General features: G+C 43.0%; 1 protein-coding gene across 2 annotated transcripts in view; it reads left to right on the forward strand.

The window, feature by feature from the left end:
• MYO10 (myosin X) overlaps positions 1-17,559 on the forward strand; it is a 216,367-nt gene that overhangs the window by 116,085 nt on the left and 82,723 nt on the right. For both annotated transcript variants that reach the window (XM_032627992.1, XM_032627991.1), the window contains exons 5-10: positions 5,630-5,764; positions 7,187-7,311; positions 7,797-7,810; positions 7,930-8,014; positions 8,813-8,916; positions 17,243-17,372. In XM_032627992.1, the coding sequence (XP_032483883.1) occupies positions 5,630-5,764; positions 7,187-7,311; positions 7,797-7,810; positions 7,930-8,014; positions 8,813-8,916; positions 17,243-17,372 (593 nt within the window). The remainder of the gene's footprint in view (positions 1-5,629; positions 5,765-7,186; positions 7,312-7,796; positions 7,811-7,929; positions 8,015-8,812; positions 8,917-17,242; positions 17,373-17,559) is intronic.

The raw sequence follows: 17,559 nt of genomic DNA on the forward strand, positions 1-17,559 counted from the left end.
TCTCATTCTTAGCAAGTGGACTCTCCATCCTACCAGGTCCGAAGCCTGAGATCCGGAAGTCATTCTTGGATCTAGAAGGGTCACCCTGCCCCCAACAATTAAGGTCAAATTACCTACGGTAAACTGTACCAATCTCATATATCCAGTTCGATGAGTGTTGATAAACGTGAACCGCTGTGTTACCAGCGCCCATGCAGGGGACCTGGGTTCTGTCCCTGGTCCAGGAAGATCCCACATGCAAGCTTCCTGGGCTCTCCCGAGTCATCCCCCCCGCTTCCCTGTCACTTACCAACCACCCAGACCAGGGCTGTCAGCCGTCCCCTCCCTCCGCCGTCCACCATCTGTTTGGGGGCTGCTGGCTTCTCCTCTTTGCTGCCCCCTCCCCTTACCCTCTGCCCTCACTTCCTGCTTCCTCTCTTGTCTCCCTCGATCCACCCTCCTCACTCCATACTCCTCACTGGGTGATTTGATTCTTTAAAACCTTGACCCCGATCATGACGCTCTCCTGCTTAAAAACTGTCTTGAGACTTTTCCATTCTGCCTACGAAAAATTCTCAGAACTTTTAATATGGCCTCTGAAGCCTCATATCAGTGCTTTGATTATTTTTCTTTCCCTTTTTCATTTTCACGATTTAAAAAGTTTTTTTTTTTTTTAACGGTATCAACTCATTTTGGTTCATCTGGGTGAACATGTTTTCTCTGAAGCCCACGTTTGTGTTTGTGGTCATGTTGGCGCCAAGGGTTAAGACTGTAACTTCCACAGGCTAATGAGAAAAATGCAGGACTGGATATGTAGGTGGTGTGTTCACTGTAAGTGAAGGTGAATTAACATCATGATTGCTGTACGAGTTAATGTTTTATCGAGGCTGGAATAAAGGAACCAGGTGGAGTACGTGACTCATCACAGCGCCCGCGGTGGAAGAGCCTACCAGGCTCACAAGAGAAGCAGTGGACAGTCACAGTGCAAGGAGCGCTTCAGTTTGAGCAAAACAGCATTAACCAGGGGGTTAGGTTAGTCTTGTTAATTTGGATTTTATTGGAGTTTTATTTTGTTTGTATTTAATTATGTAATTTATTCTGGCTCTATAGTTCTGTGATATGGTAAGCAAAGGAGCATATACTTAGTCATTATATCATTATAATGCTATAACATACATGCTGTATTATCACGTAGCGTGTATAATCAGGCTCACCAAGCAGTCAACTCAGTTCTGTCACTGTCCACCAGGAGACAGCGTCAGATCCCCCAGGTTGTTAAGGGCTCAGTCCTACAGGACTGCCATTCCCTCCACTTCAGATGCCAGTCGTGTTGTCACCTGTGCTTCTGACCGACCAGCTCTAGGTTGGAGCTTCCAATGACCCCCTCCTTGGGTTTGATTAATCTGCTAGGGCACCACACAGAACTCAAACATTTTTACTTCCTAGATCACCGCTGTACTATAAAAGAATATAACTCAGGAACCACCGGAGGGAAGAGATGCACACGGCATGGTGTGGGAAGGGTGAGGGAGCTTCCCTGCCCCCTCCAGGGAGCCGCTGTTTACCTCCACGTGCGCACCAAGCCAGAAGCTCTCTGAACCCTGTCCTTTTGGGGTTTCTGGAGGCTTCATTACCTAGGCTTGACCGATTGATGAAATCACTGGCCATTGGCAATGAAACTCCCTCTGCAGCCTCTCTCCCCTCCCCTGTTGAAAAGAACCAGTTCCATACTTGACTGGAGAACAGTGGCCTCTGAGTGGGACCCCAGCCCCTTCCCTTTCCTTCTCGAATGGCTGTGCAGGCTGCTCTCCCTTCCCCCAAGGCTCCAGGCCCTTTCCTCAAGCAGGAAAGGGAGGGTCTCCCTCCCCTCCCACCTCCTTTCCCCATCCTTCGGTTTTCACCCACTTAACTCCTGTGCGTGTCTCTGCATTTCAGTCTAAATGTCATTCCCCCAGAAAGGCGTTCGCTGAACCTGAGCCCTCCATCTAAATTATGAATCCTCCCATCTCCTGAGATTTATACTTGACAGCATCAACTGTAATTTGTGATTCTTTGATGTCTCCTGCTGCTGCTGCTGGGTCATAAATACTGTCCGTGACCATTTGTTTCAGGAGTGTGTTCCCAGCCCTCAGTGCAGCCTGACACACAGTAGGCACACGGATACTTAGGGAAGGAAGGAATACCTGCAGAGATGCTCTTTCTTCATTGCTTTAAAGATCACGTTTTGTGACCCTCAGTATATGTTTTCATGAGGAATGTTAAAGTCGCAGGCAGGGGAGGGGAGGAAGAAGAGGAGAGTTAAATAAAAGTGAGGCCTGTTACCTTGATGTTAATGTCTGGGGACATCTGGCATATTTCTGGGTTTTAACGATTTGTGAGTTATTTATATTCTTTGCCTTATTCATGCCACACTTCCACAACCTCGTATATGCAGTCACCTTTTTCATCTCCTGGTGCAGTCCTATCTGAATTATGTGACATTGCTTTCAGGAGTAGTACTTCCCAACCCTGGCCTCATAGTAGAATCATCTGGAAATTTTTAAAAAATACTGATGACTGAATTCTACCCTTACAGGTTCGGATCAGGGAGACAGTGGGTAATTCTCATGTCCAGCCAAGTTTGAGAACTACTGTTGTACAAATCCGAGTTTCATTTTTGTTTCAAGTTTTACTTACGTATCAAAAAAGATGTACTTAAAGAAGATGCTTGGAGGAAATTTGCTACAATGAGAAAAAAAAGTGGGCTGAAGCTGGTGGTGGATCAGTCTCCTTGACGGGTGAAAGACAATGCGAATCTTGGGTTTTCTTCTCCTTGACGAGTCTGTGCTGTCCAATTTGAACAGCTTTTTCTCCACGGCTGTATAATTACCGTGTTCGTCAGAGTAGACTAATTGCTGTGCTAATTGCTGTAACATCCCCCAAATCTCAGAGGCATGACACAGGAGTGGCTTATTTCTTGCTATCTCACAGCCCCACGTGGGAAGGTGATTTTTTTATGCCACACATCGCTTTGTTTTGGAAATGTGCCACCCTGAGGGCACCCAAACGGCAGGCCTGAAAGGCAGGGAGCCCAGAGGACCATGAAGGTGTTTAGCCACCCGACGTGGAAATAGCAGATACCCCCCTTGCTCGGTTAAGCCGCCTTCTGGTTGAGTTGGCCACGTTCGGTCCTGGTTACCGATCGCTGCCCTTCCTGTAAGGGAGGTTGAAATGCCATCCACCTCTGAGTGCTGGAGGATACAGAGGTGTGTTTGGGGACCGTGTAAACCATGACTTCTGCCTCACACGGTATAACTAGAGAACGTCTCCCTTTCAGTTTTGTTTGTTTTAACAAAATTTAACTGCTAGGTAGATGGGATATATATTTTTAAGTATCGAGAGTTATTTAAATCTCTCCTTGCAACTTTCTCTTAGCTTCTGCTACTCATTCAGTGCCCCCTTGCTGAATGTCTCCTCTGCGCCAGCTCCCAGGCTAGGCCGGTGCCAGCTACACAGAGGTGAATGCTCAGCCCTGCCCTGGGAAGATTCTGGTTGCTGATAACAGAAAAGCTCACCAGAGCTGGCGTTACTTGCGTGGGCCTTCATTATCTCAGACGGCAAGGCAGGGGCGGGGTCAGGGCTGTGGGTTCAGCCACTCCCACTGGGCGCTTCTCTGATTGTCTTGCCTTTTGCTTTCCAATCTCAAGATAGCTGTGGATTCCCAAGTATTTGTCGTCTGCAGCCAGAGGGACGTTCTATCTGGTCTCTTTGTGTGTGTGTGTGTGTGTGTGTGTGTGTGTGTGTGTGCGCGCGCGCGCATACCTCCCCAGGAGCTTCAGCACACTTGACGTTAAGTCTCTTTGGCTGGCATCCTGACACCTGCCCACGGCCAACCACCTTATCACCTGCGCAGGGAATGGAATTACCGTGATTGGCCTCGATCAGTGGAGATTCCCCTGGGCCTGCAGTGGACGGTGTCACCTCTGAGTCATTTCCTCTCCTTTATTACATGTGCTTAATCATTCACCGTGTTATCTGCACAATTCCTCTTTCATAACCTCCTAGCTCTTGACACTCAACGGGGGTGCTGTGTTAGAACTTGTGGAGGCCTCATCTGTTTATCTCCCCACCTTGAGCAGTTATGAACCTGTTACCCTGCGATAGTGTTGGTTTTCACGTGCCGTTACTTATGCCGTGGGTTTACTTTTCTCGTAAGTTATTTGCCCTTTTACTACTTCTGTTCTCCCTGTGGTACCGAGCGGGGTGCCTTACACAAAACTGATTGGGTCTCTCCTTCCAGATCTCTCATCTCCATCTCTCCCCTTTCATCTCCAGCCTGGTTGTATTTGCCCACGGCCTGACCACCACATGCCTAGATCATCACAGCAGCTGGTCTCCCTGAGGGACCCGCAGTCCTGGAGCACGACTTCAGAGCTGTGTTCCTCACGGGTGACCTTGATGGGCTTGGCCTTCGCCTTCTGTCTCCTGTGGTGGCCTCAGAACCATCGACCTCGATCCTTTTGCCCTTTCTCTGCCCACTCTGGTCTCGGTCCAGTTGACCAAACCAGAATCCCACCCCTGTAGACCTCCCGCAGCTCCTCTGGCCTCTCTGCTTTCGTTCCCAGGGTCATCTGACCCCGAATCCTTCCGCTTTCCTCTTTGCCCAGCTGACGTTTGCCGGTCCTTTGTGACACAACTCAGATCCCATTAACTCCTCTCATTTGCCCTGCCCCCCACTCTCCCCAGCTCCAGGGCCTCGAGGTTGCTTTGTTCACTTTTCCTTAATCATCGCTGAAGCAGCATCTCTGCAGGACGCTGGATTGCTGACAGACCTGCTGTTCAATTCTGACCCGGGCCCTTAGCCGCTGCCTGCCTCATGGGATTATTATGGGAATAAAGTGCCCAAGTGTGGGTCAAGTACCTGCAGGTTCATTCCCTTGTCCCCTCAGTATTTACGAATGATTGCCTTTTTGTGCGTATTTACCAGAAAGTTACCACTAACATGTTCATTCATTTAACAGATGCTTACTGAGTGTCTGCCACCGGCCAGGCACTGTTGAGGGGTCTGTAACACTTTAGTAAACAAAACCCCAATCCCGGCCTTTGCAGAGCTTACCTGCCACGAAAGGCACCGTCCCTCTTATTACCTGAGCTTCGTGAAGGTGGTACTTCTGTTTAGCTTGTAGGCTGAGGGAGTCATTGGCAACACAGAGGCCGTGCAGCTGCCAGGAGGAGGGACTCTTCTCTGTAACAGCACTTTGAGCTCTTTCCCACTGTTCAGGAGCTGTACAGGGTGAAGTACGTCAGAAAGAGAAAAACAAATAGCGTATAGTAATGCATACATGTGGAACCTAGAAAAATGGCACAGGTGAACCGGTTTGCAGGGCAGAAATAGAGACACAGATGCAGAGAAGAAACGTATGGACACCAAGGGGGGAATGCGGAGGGGGCTGGTGGTGGTGGGATGAACTGGGAGATTGGGATTGACATGTATACACTAATATGTATAAAATGGATAACTAGTAAGAACCTGCTGTGTAAAAAATAAAATAAAATTCAAAAAAATAAAGTTGCCCTGTGGACAAATTGGACTGACACTGGCCAAGCTGGGGTTTTTTGTTGTTGTTGTTGTTTTAATTAGAAGCACAAATTTCTGCATGTTGTCTTTCAGTGGTGAAAGCGGGGCAGGTAAGACCGAAAGCACTAAGTTGATCCTCAAGTTTTTATCAGCCATCAGTCAGCAGTCTCTGGACTTGTCCTCGAAGGAGAAGACATCGTGTGTTGAACAAGCCATTCTTGAGAGCAGGTATTTGGCCATCGCGTTTCTCGTTTCCAACTAATAGGCTTCACTTTCCTCACTGTTTGGCTTATTTAAGGAAGAGTTGAAACTCGGGGCGCTCTCTTCTCTTTTTCTTGACTGGGCTTTCACAATTCCTCAAGGAAAAGTCTCCACACACACACACACACACACACACAGCGATTTCTAATGACCTGAGCCCCCATCGCTGCACCATGTTTGAGCTGTTGGCTGAGTGAGTGAGGCACATTCGGCTGCCTCTTACCTGGCAGCCCTTGGCTGGCTGTTGGGAGGCCTCGTTATCGGCAGAAATTCCAGCCTCCGTCCACCACATCACAGAGGGCTTAGCGGTCAAATCTTTGGAGGCATCTTATGAGCACAATGGCACTGTATAGCCTCTCATGTTGCAGAACAATGCCACATCGATGGCAGTGACCTCAGAGCTTTGAAAGAGGGCCATGGTGCAGTAGCGTCTGAAATTCTAATGAAAACGTGTAATTGCCCTGTGCCTGATTGGTGCCTTGTAAGGTTTTAGAACCAGTAGGGACTTTTCAGCTCCTATTACTTAGAAATTAGTCCAGGAGTCAGCAAACTTCAGCCTGACGCTGGTATCCTGCAGCCTGTTTGGGTTTTGTTTTTTTTAGCCTTCAAAATTTATTTTTTAAATTGTGCTAAAATGCACATAACAAAAAATGTATAGCTTTCAATAGTTTTCGGTGCACGGCTTAGTGGCGTGAAGTACACTCACACTGGTGTGTGGCAATCGCCACCATCCATCTCTAGACCGTTTTCATCTTCCTCCTGCGGCCCATTTTGATAAATAAAACTTTATAGGAACACAGTTACCCTCGTTTGCGTATTGTTTACAGCTGCTTTCGAGCTGTAGCGGCAGAGCTGAGTAGCTGCATCAGAGGCCGCATGGCCCACAAAACCAAAAGTGTTTACTATCTGATCCTCTGCAGAAAAAGATGGCTGACCCCTGACCTAGTCTGACCACATTTTACAGTCGGAGGAGACCCAAGGGAGTTGTATGTTCCCCCCGGGACGTACAACAAATGGGTGAAATTTCCAGGGCTGGGACTTTTTCACTTCCTAGAATTCAAGCGGGGGCTTTTCCTGTGCAACCCCTGGCTCGCATATATAAGCTGATCTGTATGGGGACCAGCCATCGTGGTCTCCTTGACTCTCTGTAGCATCCCCTGCCCGCACACCCAGCTGCGAGTTCTCTGCCCCGAGATGGATGCTCGTTATAAACCCATTTCAGCAAGTGCTGGGAAAATCTGGCTCTTCTGAAATAAACATGATCGCCAGAGGTCCCTTTGATTTCAGATTTTTCTTGCAGTTGTCTGCTTTGCCGTTGGTGAGGACTGTCGTTGCCAGTTTTAGATGGACCCTAATTAACACCGGCTGCTGTCCTGGCTTCTTTCACAGCCCCATCATGGAAGCCTTCGGCAACGCCAAGACTGTGTATAACAACAACTCCAGTCGCTTCGGGAAGTTTGTTCAGCTGAACATCTGCCAGAAGGGAAATATCCAGGGCGGGAGAATCGTAGATTGTATCCTGTTTCGTTTAGCTTTTGGTCTATAGTACTATGACTCTCTAGTGGAAACTGTTCTTGCTTCTCCTAAGGACAGATAACAGGATATGAAACGTTTCTTTCTGGTTCTACCTAGTCACTGCTCCAGTATTACTGTTCCTGACCTGTTAATTATCCTAGGAGATAAGGAACCATCTTTCTTTGGGGAAGTTCTGATATCATGTCCCTAATCTGCAAATTTGGACTCCTAACCAGACATCATATATTCGTTGTTTGAAATCAATGCTTTAACTAGTGTGATACTTCCTGGGTACATGTGTCATGTCTGAAATTGGATTTTGATGAAACAGTCCATATCGTTTGCTTACCTTTTGCACCAGAAGTCTCAATGTCCAAGACACAGGAAATTGTAATTACTTGGGCAACAAAGAATAGAAAACAAAAGACTGAGCCTCGTGTATCCTTGTTTTGTTCCTTGACTTACCATTGCTTATCACATGAAGATTTATTAGAAAAAGTAAGTAAACGTGATTTAATTCACATTATCTCTCACAGTAACTGTTTTCGGCAATTACCGGCTCATGGTCATTAAGCAGAGGAAACATCTCTGAACAGCAATCTGATTTCTCTTCACAGAACCGAGTAGTAAGGCAAAATCCCGGGGAAAGGAATTATCACATATTCTATGCACTGCTGGCAGGGCTAGAGCGTGAAGAGAAAGGTGAGTGATGGGACAGCTGCAGAGACATATGTGCTCACAGCTCATTTTGCCTTTAAACCCATCTGTGGATGAGGAGACATCTGTTTGGACTTTGTTGTTCTTCCACCAATTGAAACGAAAAGTGTGAGATGACCAAAGACACTGAGTTCATTTAGAGCCAGATAACGTAGGGAGAAAATCATCAATAGAGAAATCGGGAATTTTTTTGGTTTGTTTTGGAATCTTAGTTCTTTTCTGATTTAAAGAATATTTGTGAAAAATACATAATGTGGGCTTCCCTGGTGGTACAGTGGTTGGGAGTCTGCCTGCCAATGCAAGGGACGCGGGTTCGTGCCCCAGTCCGGGAGGATACCACATGCAGTGGAGCCGCTGAGCCTGTGCGCCCGGAGCCTGTGCTCCGCAACGGGAGAGGCCACAAGGGTGAGAGGCCCACATACCGAAAAAAACAAAAAAAAAACAAAAACAAAAACATAATGTATTACAACTGGTTTTACTTTTAAGTCACACCGAAATAACGGTAATTTCTAAACATTTGATTTTTAAAAAACCAATCAACACAGGATCCTCATCAGTTACTTTTTTCAGTAACATTTTCTTCCATCCCATAGAATTTAATAATTCTGATTTCCCTAGATGATGATTGAGAGGGAATGTTTTAATCTTAATAGTGGACCATTAGGAGCATAGAATTATTTTTGTACTTTAAAAAATAAAGTTGCAAAGTGAAAACTCTTTTAAATTATGTCTTACCCTGGCCAGTCAAATACTGATGTTGTGTTTTTCTTTTTCTTTTTGTAGAAGAATTTTATTTATCTGTGCCAGAAAACTACCACTACTTGAATCAATCTGGATGTGTAGGAGACAAGACAATCAGTGACCAGGAATCCTTTAGGGAAGTTATTGTAAGTTACTTTCCTATTTTCCTTTATTAAAGGTGACAGAAAAAGTGACAGCTTTCATTTCTGCTTCAGAAACATTTTTTTAATAAAAAAAAGAAATCACATTTGTACCGCTGTGCGAGAATAGGTCCTTTCTTCTTGTTCCAAGTCATGGAAGGGAATCCTCTCTCTTTAGAAGGTGGGTGAATGTCTGACATTCAGGACAGATGGGTGGTTGGCTTGGAATAGCGGTCAGAAAAGCAAAACAAAAAAATCACAGGTTTGGGACTGGAGCAAGCAGATCCTCTGTTTCAGGGCTTACAATTAAAAATTTTTTTGAATAATTGGTTCTACAGTTAAAAAGAAATCTGTCAACAGTTAGACCAGGTGACTGTTTGGGTCTCATCCTGTTCTCATAGCCTCATCCTGGTAACCGATTCTGATCACACAGAAGTAGTCATTTTAAGACTCTGCAGTGTGGACCTGTGCGGTTTCCTGCAGTTCTCAGATTTCCTGGGACTTTGTTATAAAGTGACTGCATTTAGGAAGCCTGGTCATCGAGCATTATTAACAGCCCCACTGATTGAGTGGGGCTGGTAGATTTCATCAGCGTGGTCTCAGTTCCTTTGCCAGAGTCATTAGTTCAGCATTTGGAGTCAGCGGATCTAGAATTGATCCATCATAAATGCAGCTAACACCGACTGAGGGCCTACTCTGCAGACTTACCATCTCCCTGCTTCTAACGACCCTGTGAGGGTAGAACTATGATTGTGTATGTTCTGTGACTCAGAGAGGTTGGTGACCAGTCTAACCACACACAGCACCTAATAGAGCCTGTATCTAGGCAAAGTCTAACTAACTCCAAATCCCACACTCTAACCAGGAGGCAGGTAGGTAGTCACTGCTTTACGTGCACCCCGATTTGTCTTTCTAGTTGTTGTCGACAACTTGGTTCTATATCCCTATTTACTTTTCTAGATTGTTCATAAGAATGCCTCGTGGAATGGAATCAAAGTATATTTTTAAATGGATATATATCACACATCATTTCCCCACATCTAATGTATGTATCCTTAAACTGAAAATGAAATTAAAAACAGATGAGGCTATAATGTCGTGATCATCTTCCCCTCAGCCTTTCTTTTAAAGATGTCCCATTCTGCCATTTATAACGTAGAGCGGTGTCTCTGTCATCTCTCATTCCTTCATCCTATTAACAAAAAGCCTCCTGCTGACAGCGCCTTTTGCTGTGTACCTACCCTAGGCAGCATGGGATTTGACCCTGCAAATTGGACTTTAAGAGATGTTTAAGTATTTAAAATTTTCTTTCTCAATTTTATTTTGGCATCCTGGACTTCTTTAACTACACGAGCTTTCTCCATTTACTTTGTGATGGAAGGTGTTTTTTTGCAGTGGTAGACAGACTCCCAGTTATTCAAGTTGCAGTGTCGCTGCAGGGCCATACTGACTAGCTCACTGGCCCCAGTGAGCCAGTGGGCAGCGAGGCCCTCCCTCATCCTGGGAGTGACTGGAGAGAGGGTACTCTGATGGCTTCCTCCTGGGGCATTGTCTTCTGATCCAGAATTGTTTGCTCTTTCTGGTAGCTACAGAAAGGAAGCTTGTGGAGCTTGGCCTGTTTTCAGTGATTGCTAACTTTTATTTTTAAATTGAAATGATAGGTTTTGGCGTTTGAAATTTGGTCCTACCATGAAAAGGCGTGTCATCTAGAAAGGAAGAAAAATTTACACATGAAGTTGACATAGTGAATGTACACACCAGACTTATAAGAATTCTATTTATAGATACTTAAATATTTACTTTGCAATTACTTTTTAGTGTCCATATATATAATCCCTACATTCTGCTGAAGAAATAAAGACGACTGAAATAGATTATGCTATGTTGTTTTATCATGTAATTTGTCTTTATTTTCTTCCAAAATCAAATACCATTTAAATTTGTATCTTCATACTTTAATTCCATAAAGCTCCTTTTCCCAGAGGTTTTGAGATTAAAGGAAGGGAAGGGACCACATCCTATTGGGACTCAAGGACATTTGTTTGAAGAATGTGTTAAAATGTTAACAGAGAGAGATTATTTCTGTGAATTACATATGAAAATGTCACCTCTGGTATTTTCAGCTACTAAAAAAAAAAATTATTCCTTTTTATCAACTTTAATGTCAGTATACTCTGGCAATAGGACCTTTTAAGAATTTTGCTTATTTCATTAAGAATTCGTGTATTTTTAGAATTCCTTATTGATACCAACTGACATTAATATAAATATGTACCTGTGAGGGATCCTGAGCCATTTTAAGCAACCTAGTTTTTCCTGGGGCAGACATGGTGAACATATGCTAAATTTCATAGCCATTTTTTTGCAGCCTTCCAAGTTCCGCTATAAACTGTTGAGTCAGGATGAAGCTATTTCAAGTCAGTAACAAGGAATTTATTTTTACTGCCTGTGTTTGACCCACCAGAATGATGGCTGATGAAGTGCGTGGGGGAGTAACAAGAGTCTTTGATGAGTGATAATCTCTTCATTCTTTGACTCCACAAATATTGAATGTTAATGGTGTGCCTGGCCGTGGACCAGGACTGGGGTTTCCTTTTAGATCTTACTGGGTGTCCATTTAGGTCTTACTGGGTGTACCCATCTGGGTCTTACTGGGTGTACCCATGGATTTTTGATGGTGTGAGCCCATGCATCCATAAGTTGACTCCTCGTGAGTCAGATATTATAAAGATTTAAAGGGCTGTCAGCCATAAGAAAGGAACAATATAATGCCATTCGCAGCAACATGGATGGACCTAGAGGTTGTCATACTGAGTGAAGTAAGTCAGAGAAAGACAAATACCACATGATATCGCTTATATGTGGAATCTTTAAAAAGGCTGCAAGTGAACTTATCTACAAAACAGAAATAGAGTTACAGATGTAGAAAATAAACTTATGGTTACCAGGGCGTGTTGGGGGGAGGGATAAATTGGGAGATTGGGATTGACATATACACACCACTATATATAAAATAGATAACTAATAAGAACCTACTGTATAGCACAGGGAACTCTACTCAATACTCTGTCATGGCCTATATGGGAAAAGAATCTAAAAAAGAGTGGGTATATGTATATGTATAACTGATTCACTTTGCTGTACACCTAAACTAACACAACATTGTAAATCAACTATACCCCGGTAAAAATTAAAAATAAATAAATAAAGGGCTGACTTTATACCTCAGTTTTGCCACAGTTAAAAACTTCAGTCTCGGGCTTCCCTGGTGGTGCGGTGGTTAAGAATCCACCTTTGGTGCTTTCCTGGCGGCACAGTGGTTGAGAATCTGCCTGCCAATACAGGGGACATGGATTTGAGCCCTGGTCCAGGAAGATCCCACATGCCGCGGAGCAACTAAGCCCGTGCACCACAATTACTGAGCCTGTGCTCTAGAGCCCACGAGCCACAACTACTGAGCCCATGTGCCACAACCACTGAAGCCTGCGCACCTAGAGCCCATGCTCCACAACAGAGAAGCCACCGCAATGAGAAGCCCGTGTACCGCAACAAAGAGTAGTCCCCGCTCACCTAGAGAAAGTCTGCGTGGAGCAACGAAGACCCAATGCAGCCTAATATAAAATAAATAAAATAAATTTAAAAGATAATAATAAAATTAAAAAAATTTCAAAACCTCAGTCTCGTTCAGTGTTGGAAAATATGAGAGTAGAAGCAAATTTTATATTATAAAATAACATCATCTTGCCTAATATAAAATTACACAATGAATTACCAGAGAACTTAACTTGTGATTTACTGTGCCCAGAACAAGCCTCCTCTCCCCCCATTTTATTCATTTCACTTGTTCGTGACTCACCTGAGGTCCCTTGACTCCCTTGGATGACGATCCCCACCTCACCGCTGAGACCCTGAGTGGATGTACCTTTTGTACCTGAAATCCGTCCCTCTTCCCTGTTTGTTTCTAGCGTCAAAAGCCTGGCTTCCTTTCTTTCATCCTTAGCGGTTGGGATTGTATCATGTATTTGTCGTCACCACCCCACCACACACACAGTCACCTGTTTTCTATGTGCTTAATGCTTAATAAAGACATTATTGAAAACATTTTGTATAACTTTGTGCCAGTTTTATAGCTAAATTGCCATTTAGCGCTTCCGAACTGTGCTGAGAATTTCCCAGGGTTATTTTTTTTTGAGTCTTGAGCCATATTGTTGAGAAAACATAATTATAAGGAGGCTTAACAACAGTGTAAACCAACTATATTTCAATAAAAATTTTTTTTAAAAAAGAAGGCTTAAAGGGGCTACTCTTGCCAAAGGGGTGGAGACTGCTACTAAAAAGACTGTAAAATAGGACAGTAGGAGACAATGAAAGGAGACTCTTGCTGGTGCTGGTGATAATTGTTTGCAGCCATTAAATTACCCCATGGTCTGATTAATGCAGTTGCCACTTGTCACCACACTCCTGACTAATTAACTAATTCACTTAGAGTTAAACTTGAAAGCGAAGAAGTTACACATTGGTTCATACAGTGAGCCCATTTTATTCACTTGCTTTCATATCTCCGTATGAAATCTTTGTATGTATTTTCAGAACTTAACCAAGAATTTTTTTCACAGATTATCGTTTGATATTTTTCATTCTACAGTTTGAAATTGTCTACTACTGGGAACTTATTTTTTGAAGATCTTTTTTTTTTTTTTTAACACATATAGAGGAGATTTTTTTTTTTTTTTAGTTGAAGTGTAGTTGATTTACAATGTTGTGTTAGTTTCTGGTGTACAGCAAAGTGATTCAGTTGTACATATATATTGTTTTTTGTGTTTTCCATTATGGTTTATTACAGGATATTGAAGATGGTTCCCTGTGCTGTACAGTAGGACCTTGTTTATCTATTAGTTTGTATCTACTAATCCCAAGCTCCCACTCCAACCCTCCCCCATGCCCTCCCCCCTTCCCCCCACCCGTGGCAACCACGAGTCTATGGAAGGTCTTACTTCTTTAGTGTTATATAGAGTCCAGGCAGGTGACTTAACAGTGAAAATTTTCATTTCTGTGGTCATCCTAAAATGAGCTTAGAAAATTTTTATAAATTAGTGTTGAATACGTCTTGTGATACATGAGGAAAACTTTAGTCATAGAAAGGGAAAAATATTAACTTTTTCACAGCATAGGTGCTTTATAATTATTTTGCTGAGGTCTGATTTGGTCCTTACCAGTGTTTTAAAAGTCTTGAGCATAATAAATAATCTGTATTTCTTAGCCATATTTCTTTGCTTTTAGAATAAGTAAAATTTTTTTTTTCTTGCGTTACGCGGGCCTCTCACTGCTGTGGCCTCTCCCGTTGCGGAACACAGGCTCCAGATGCGCAGGCTCAGCGGCCATGGCTCACGGGCCCAGCCGCTCCGCGGCACGTGGGATCCTCCCGGACCGGGGCACGAACCCGTGTCCCCTGCATCGGCAGGCGGACTCTCAACCACTGCGCCACCAGGGAAGCCCAGAATAAGTAAATTTGAATAATTCTTTTCCCGTAGGCTTTTAAAGATTGATGCACTAGGCTAATAGTTCCTCTTTGTGTCAGTTTCTGTCTGAACCCATGAAAATGATAGTCTTCTCTACCTTGGTTAAACAATTCATTGTCTTTTAATTTTTTTGTAGGCAATTTTATTGCATTATAATGTACCTATAATAAAATGCCCTCATGGAAAGTGTATAAAGTGAATTTTTAATTTATGCACCCATATACCCACAACCACAGTCAAACCGAAGGACAGTTTTACACCCTAAAAGTTGCTTGTCCCCCTTCCTAGACAATCCCAGCCCCAGCCCCTGCCCTAGGAAACCTAGGAAAGTGTGTCTTTTCTAGAGTTTCCTGTAAATGAAATCATACAGAATCTATTCTCCTGTGTCTAGCTTCTTTCACTCATCCAAACCACACATCACTCAATTATTCTTTTTCTGGTGAGTAGTATTCCGCTGAATAGACAGCAATCTATTTACCCATTGATCCATTAAGAGACTCGGTTGTTACAGTAAAAACATGTCAACAACATTAAAAGGCATCATCGAATGCAGTGTCCATTAACCTACCAGCAGTAACATGGCAACCATTTTTAATTTTGTAGATTTTCTTCCCAGATGATTTTCTTGAAAAAATTAGTCACAAAAATAATTTTTTACTTTTTGCATACAGCTATCATAAATATCGTTTCTATATAATGTTCATAATTTCCTTTAAAAACTATATCCTGTTCTAACAAGTTCATTGGCTATATTGGACTTGTCTGATTATAGGAGAGCTAGATTTTTTTTTCTCTCCGAAAGTGTTGTTAAGAAAACACCGTAGTGAATATTTTACAAAACTTTCTTTCCTGTTGAGATTTTCCTCAGAACAAATCCCCAGTGTTGCAGTGAAGGGAGATTACACAGGAGATGGGCTTTCTAAGGACGTGAAAAGAAAAAAAGCATAGAGCTGGATAGACAGTAAGTTCCTAGACTTTGGGTTCATCAGGCCTGACTTTGAATCTTGGTTGTGTAACCCTGAGAAAGTTAAGTAACTTCTCTGAACATTATGAGATTATGCACATATGTGGCCCAGCACAATGCTGCCCCATAATCTTGTTTTCCAAAAAGATTATACTAATTTATACTACCAGTGACCAGTGCATATATATATACCTCACTTTCACCCATTTTATCATTCAGAAAAATTTTTGCTAATTTAATAGAAGTTATCTCATTTTCTTCAATTTGTGCATATTGGATTTCTAGGAAGGAAAACATTTCTCTGTGGATTTGCATTTCCTCTTACGAGAAGTGCCTGTTTTATTTTCATTGCTCATGTGTCTCTTAATATAGCTATTGCTCCTTGCCTTACAATTTTTTTCTTTTAATTCTGTTTCCCTGTCTGTTGTTTTTACCCTTTGTTTCTGGCTTTGTTTTTTTCCTTGTAAAGAAATTAAACTCTTCACAGTTTAAAATCTCCAGTCATTTCCTTTTGCAGTTTCTATGGCTTCAAAGTGCTGTGTGGCTTCCTTCTTCACATCTCCTGTGGTCACTGTAACAATTATGGGTCCGAGTTCTCTTTGTAGCTTATGTTCATCAGTATAGCCAGCGATTCTGTCCTCAGTTGTGTGTGCCCTCGTGTGTGCGGTGTGTGTGTGTTGGAGGGGGCTATTTAGCTCTTTTTCTGATGGCTCCCAAGTCATAAGAGAAAATGAGCAAATCTTAGATCTGATTCAGAAGATGCCTGGCTTCAGCTTAGATACTTGTTGGGGATCAAAACCCCTGTAGGTGCCTGTTTATTTTTATTTTTCCCAAATCGGCATTATGTTAACTTCCATTTAGTATCCAGAGGCCAAAATAAGACTTGAAAAATCCTTTGGAGAAATGGAAAATAGCGATGTGATGACTTTCCAGGGAAGACAGATCTAGATCCACTCAGGTTTTCCATCAGCATCTCTTATAAAAGGAACAGTAGACTCTCCTATCTGTCCAGCCCCTGATAGAGAATTTCATTCCACCTACTGGCGTCCCTGCTCATTTAAAATTAAGACAAGTCCCCAAAGTTTACACTAGAGGAGTCTCATGAAGTATCCCCCCCCACCGTTTTTTATGTGTAGGAAAATAATAAATGTTCCATTACATTTTGATACATATAGAAAAAGTATTTCTTTGTCACCATCATTACTGTGACTCTCTGGGGTAATTCTTTTGTGGCATAAATAGGAGTCTTGTATGTAAGGCAGGTATTTACTTTTATCTTACTGATTGGGTTATTTCTAAGTATTCTACAATTCTTTCTTAATGTCATGCTTTTCTTTTATGTGTACCTGTGTAAAGTCATTTATCATTTAAAAGTGAGGAGGCGGGACTTCCCTGGTGGAGCAGTGGTTAAGAATCCGCCTGCCAATGCAGGGGACACAGGTTCGAGCCCTGGTCCAGGAAGATCTCACGTGCCGCGGAGCAACTAAGCCTGTGCACCATAACTACTGAGCCTGCGCTGTAGAGCCCGCGAGCCACAACTACTGAGCCTGCGTGCCACAACTACTGAAGCCCATGTGCCTAGCTCCCATGCTCCGCAACAAGAGAAGCCACTGCAATGAGAAGCCTGCTTGCTGCAACTAGAGAAAGCCCACGTGCAGCGACAAAGACCCAACGCAGCCAAAAATGAATGAATTAATAAATTTTTTAAAAATCTTAAAAAAAATGAGGGGGCATTCATCTATTTCTTGCTTTCTTGCCTTGAGAATAATACTTAATAACTTTACTGAGAAAGGAGCATTTTTCATTTTCTTTAGTATGAAAACATTAAAAATTAAATATTTTCTTCTAGATGGCAATGGAGGTAATGCAGTTTAGCAAGGAAGAAGTTCGGGAAGTTTTGAGGTTGCTTGCTGGTATATTGCATCTTGGGAACATAGAATTTATCACTGCTGGTGGAGCACAAGTTTCCTTCAAAACAGGTAAGATTGTTCCTCCCTCCTTTACTTCCTTGACTTTTGCCTCATAGGAAACATAGATCTAAAATCCTTACTATCTGGTCTTTAACAGAAAAAATTTTTCGAGCCCTTGAATAAGAGCTACAGAGCTTTGTATCTGATGTGAACGGTCAGCCAATAAAGGGTCAAAGCATCTGACAAGTGATTACTG

This window comes from Phocoena sinus, chromosome 3 (assembly GCF_008692025.1).
Source record: "Phocoena sinus isolate mPhoSin1 chromosome 3, mPhoSin1.pri, whole genome shotgun sequence".
NCBI lineage: Eukaryota > Metazoa > Chordata > Mammalia > Artiodactyla > Phocoenidae > Phocoena > Phocoena sinus.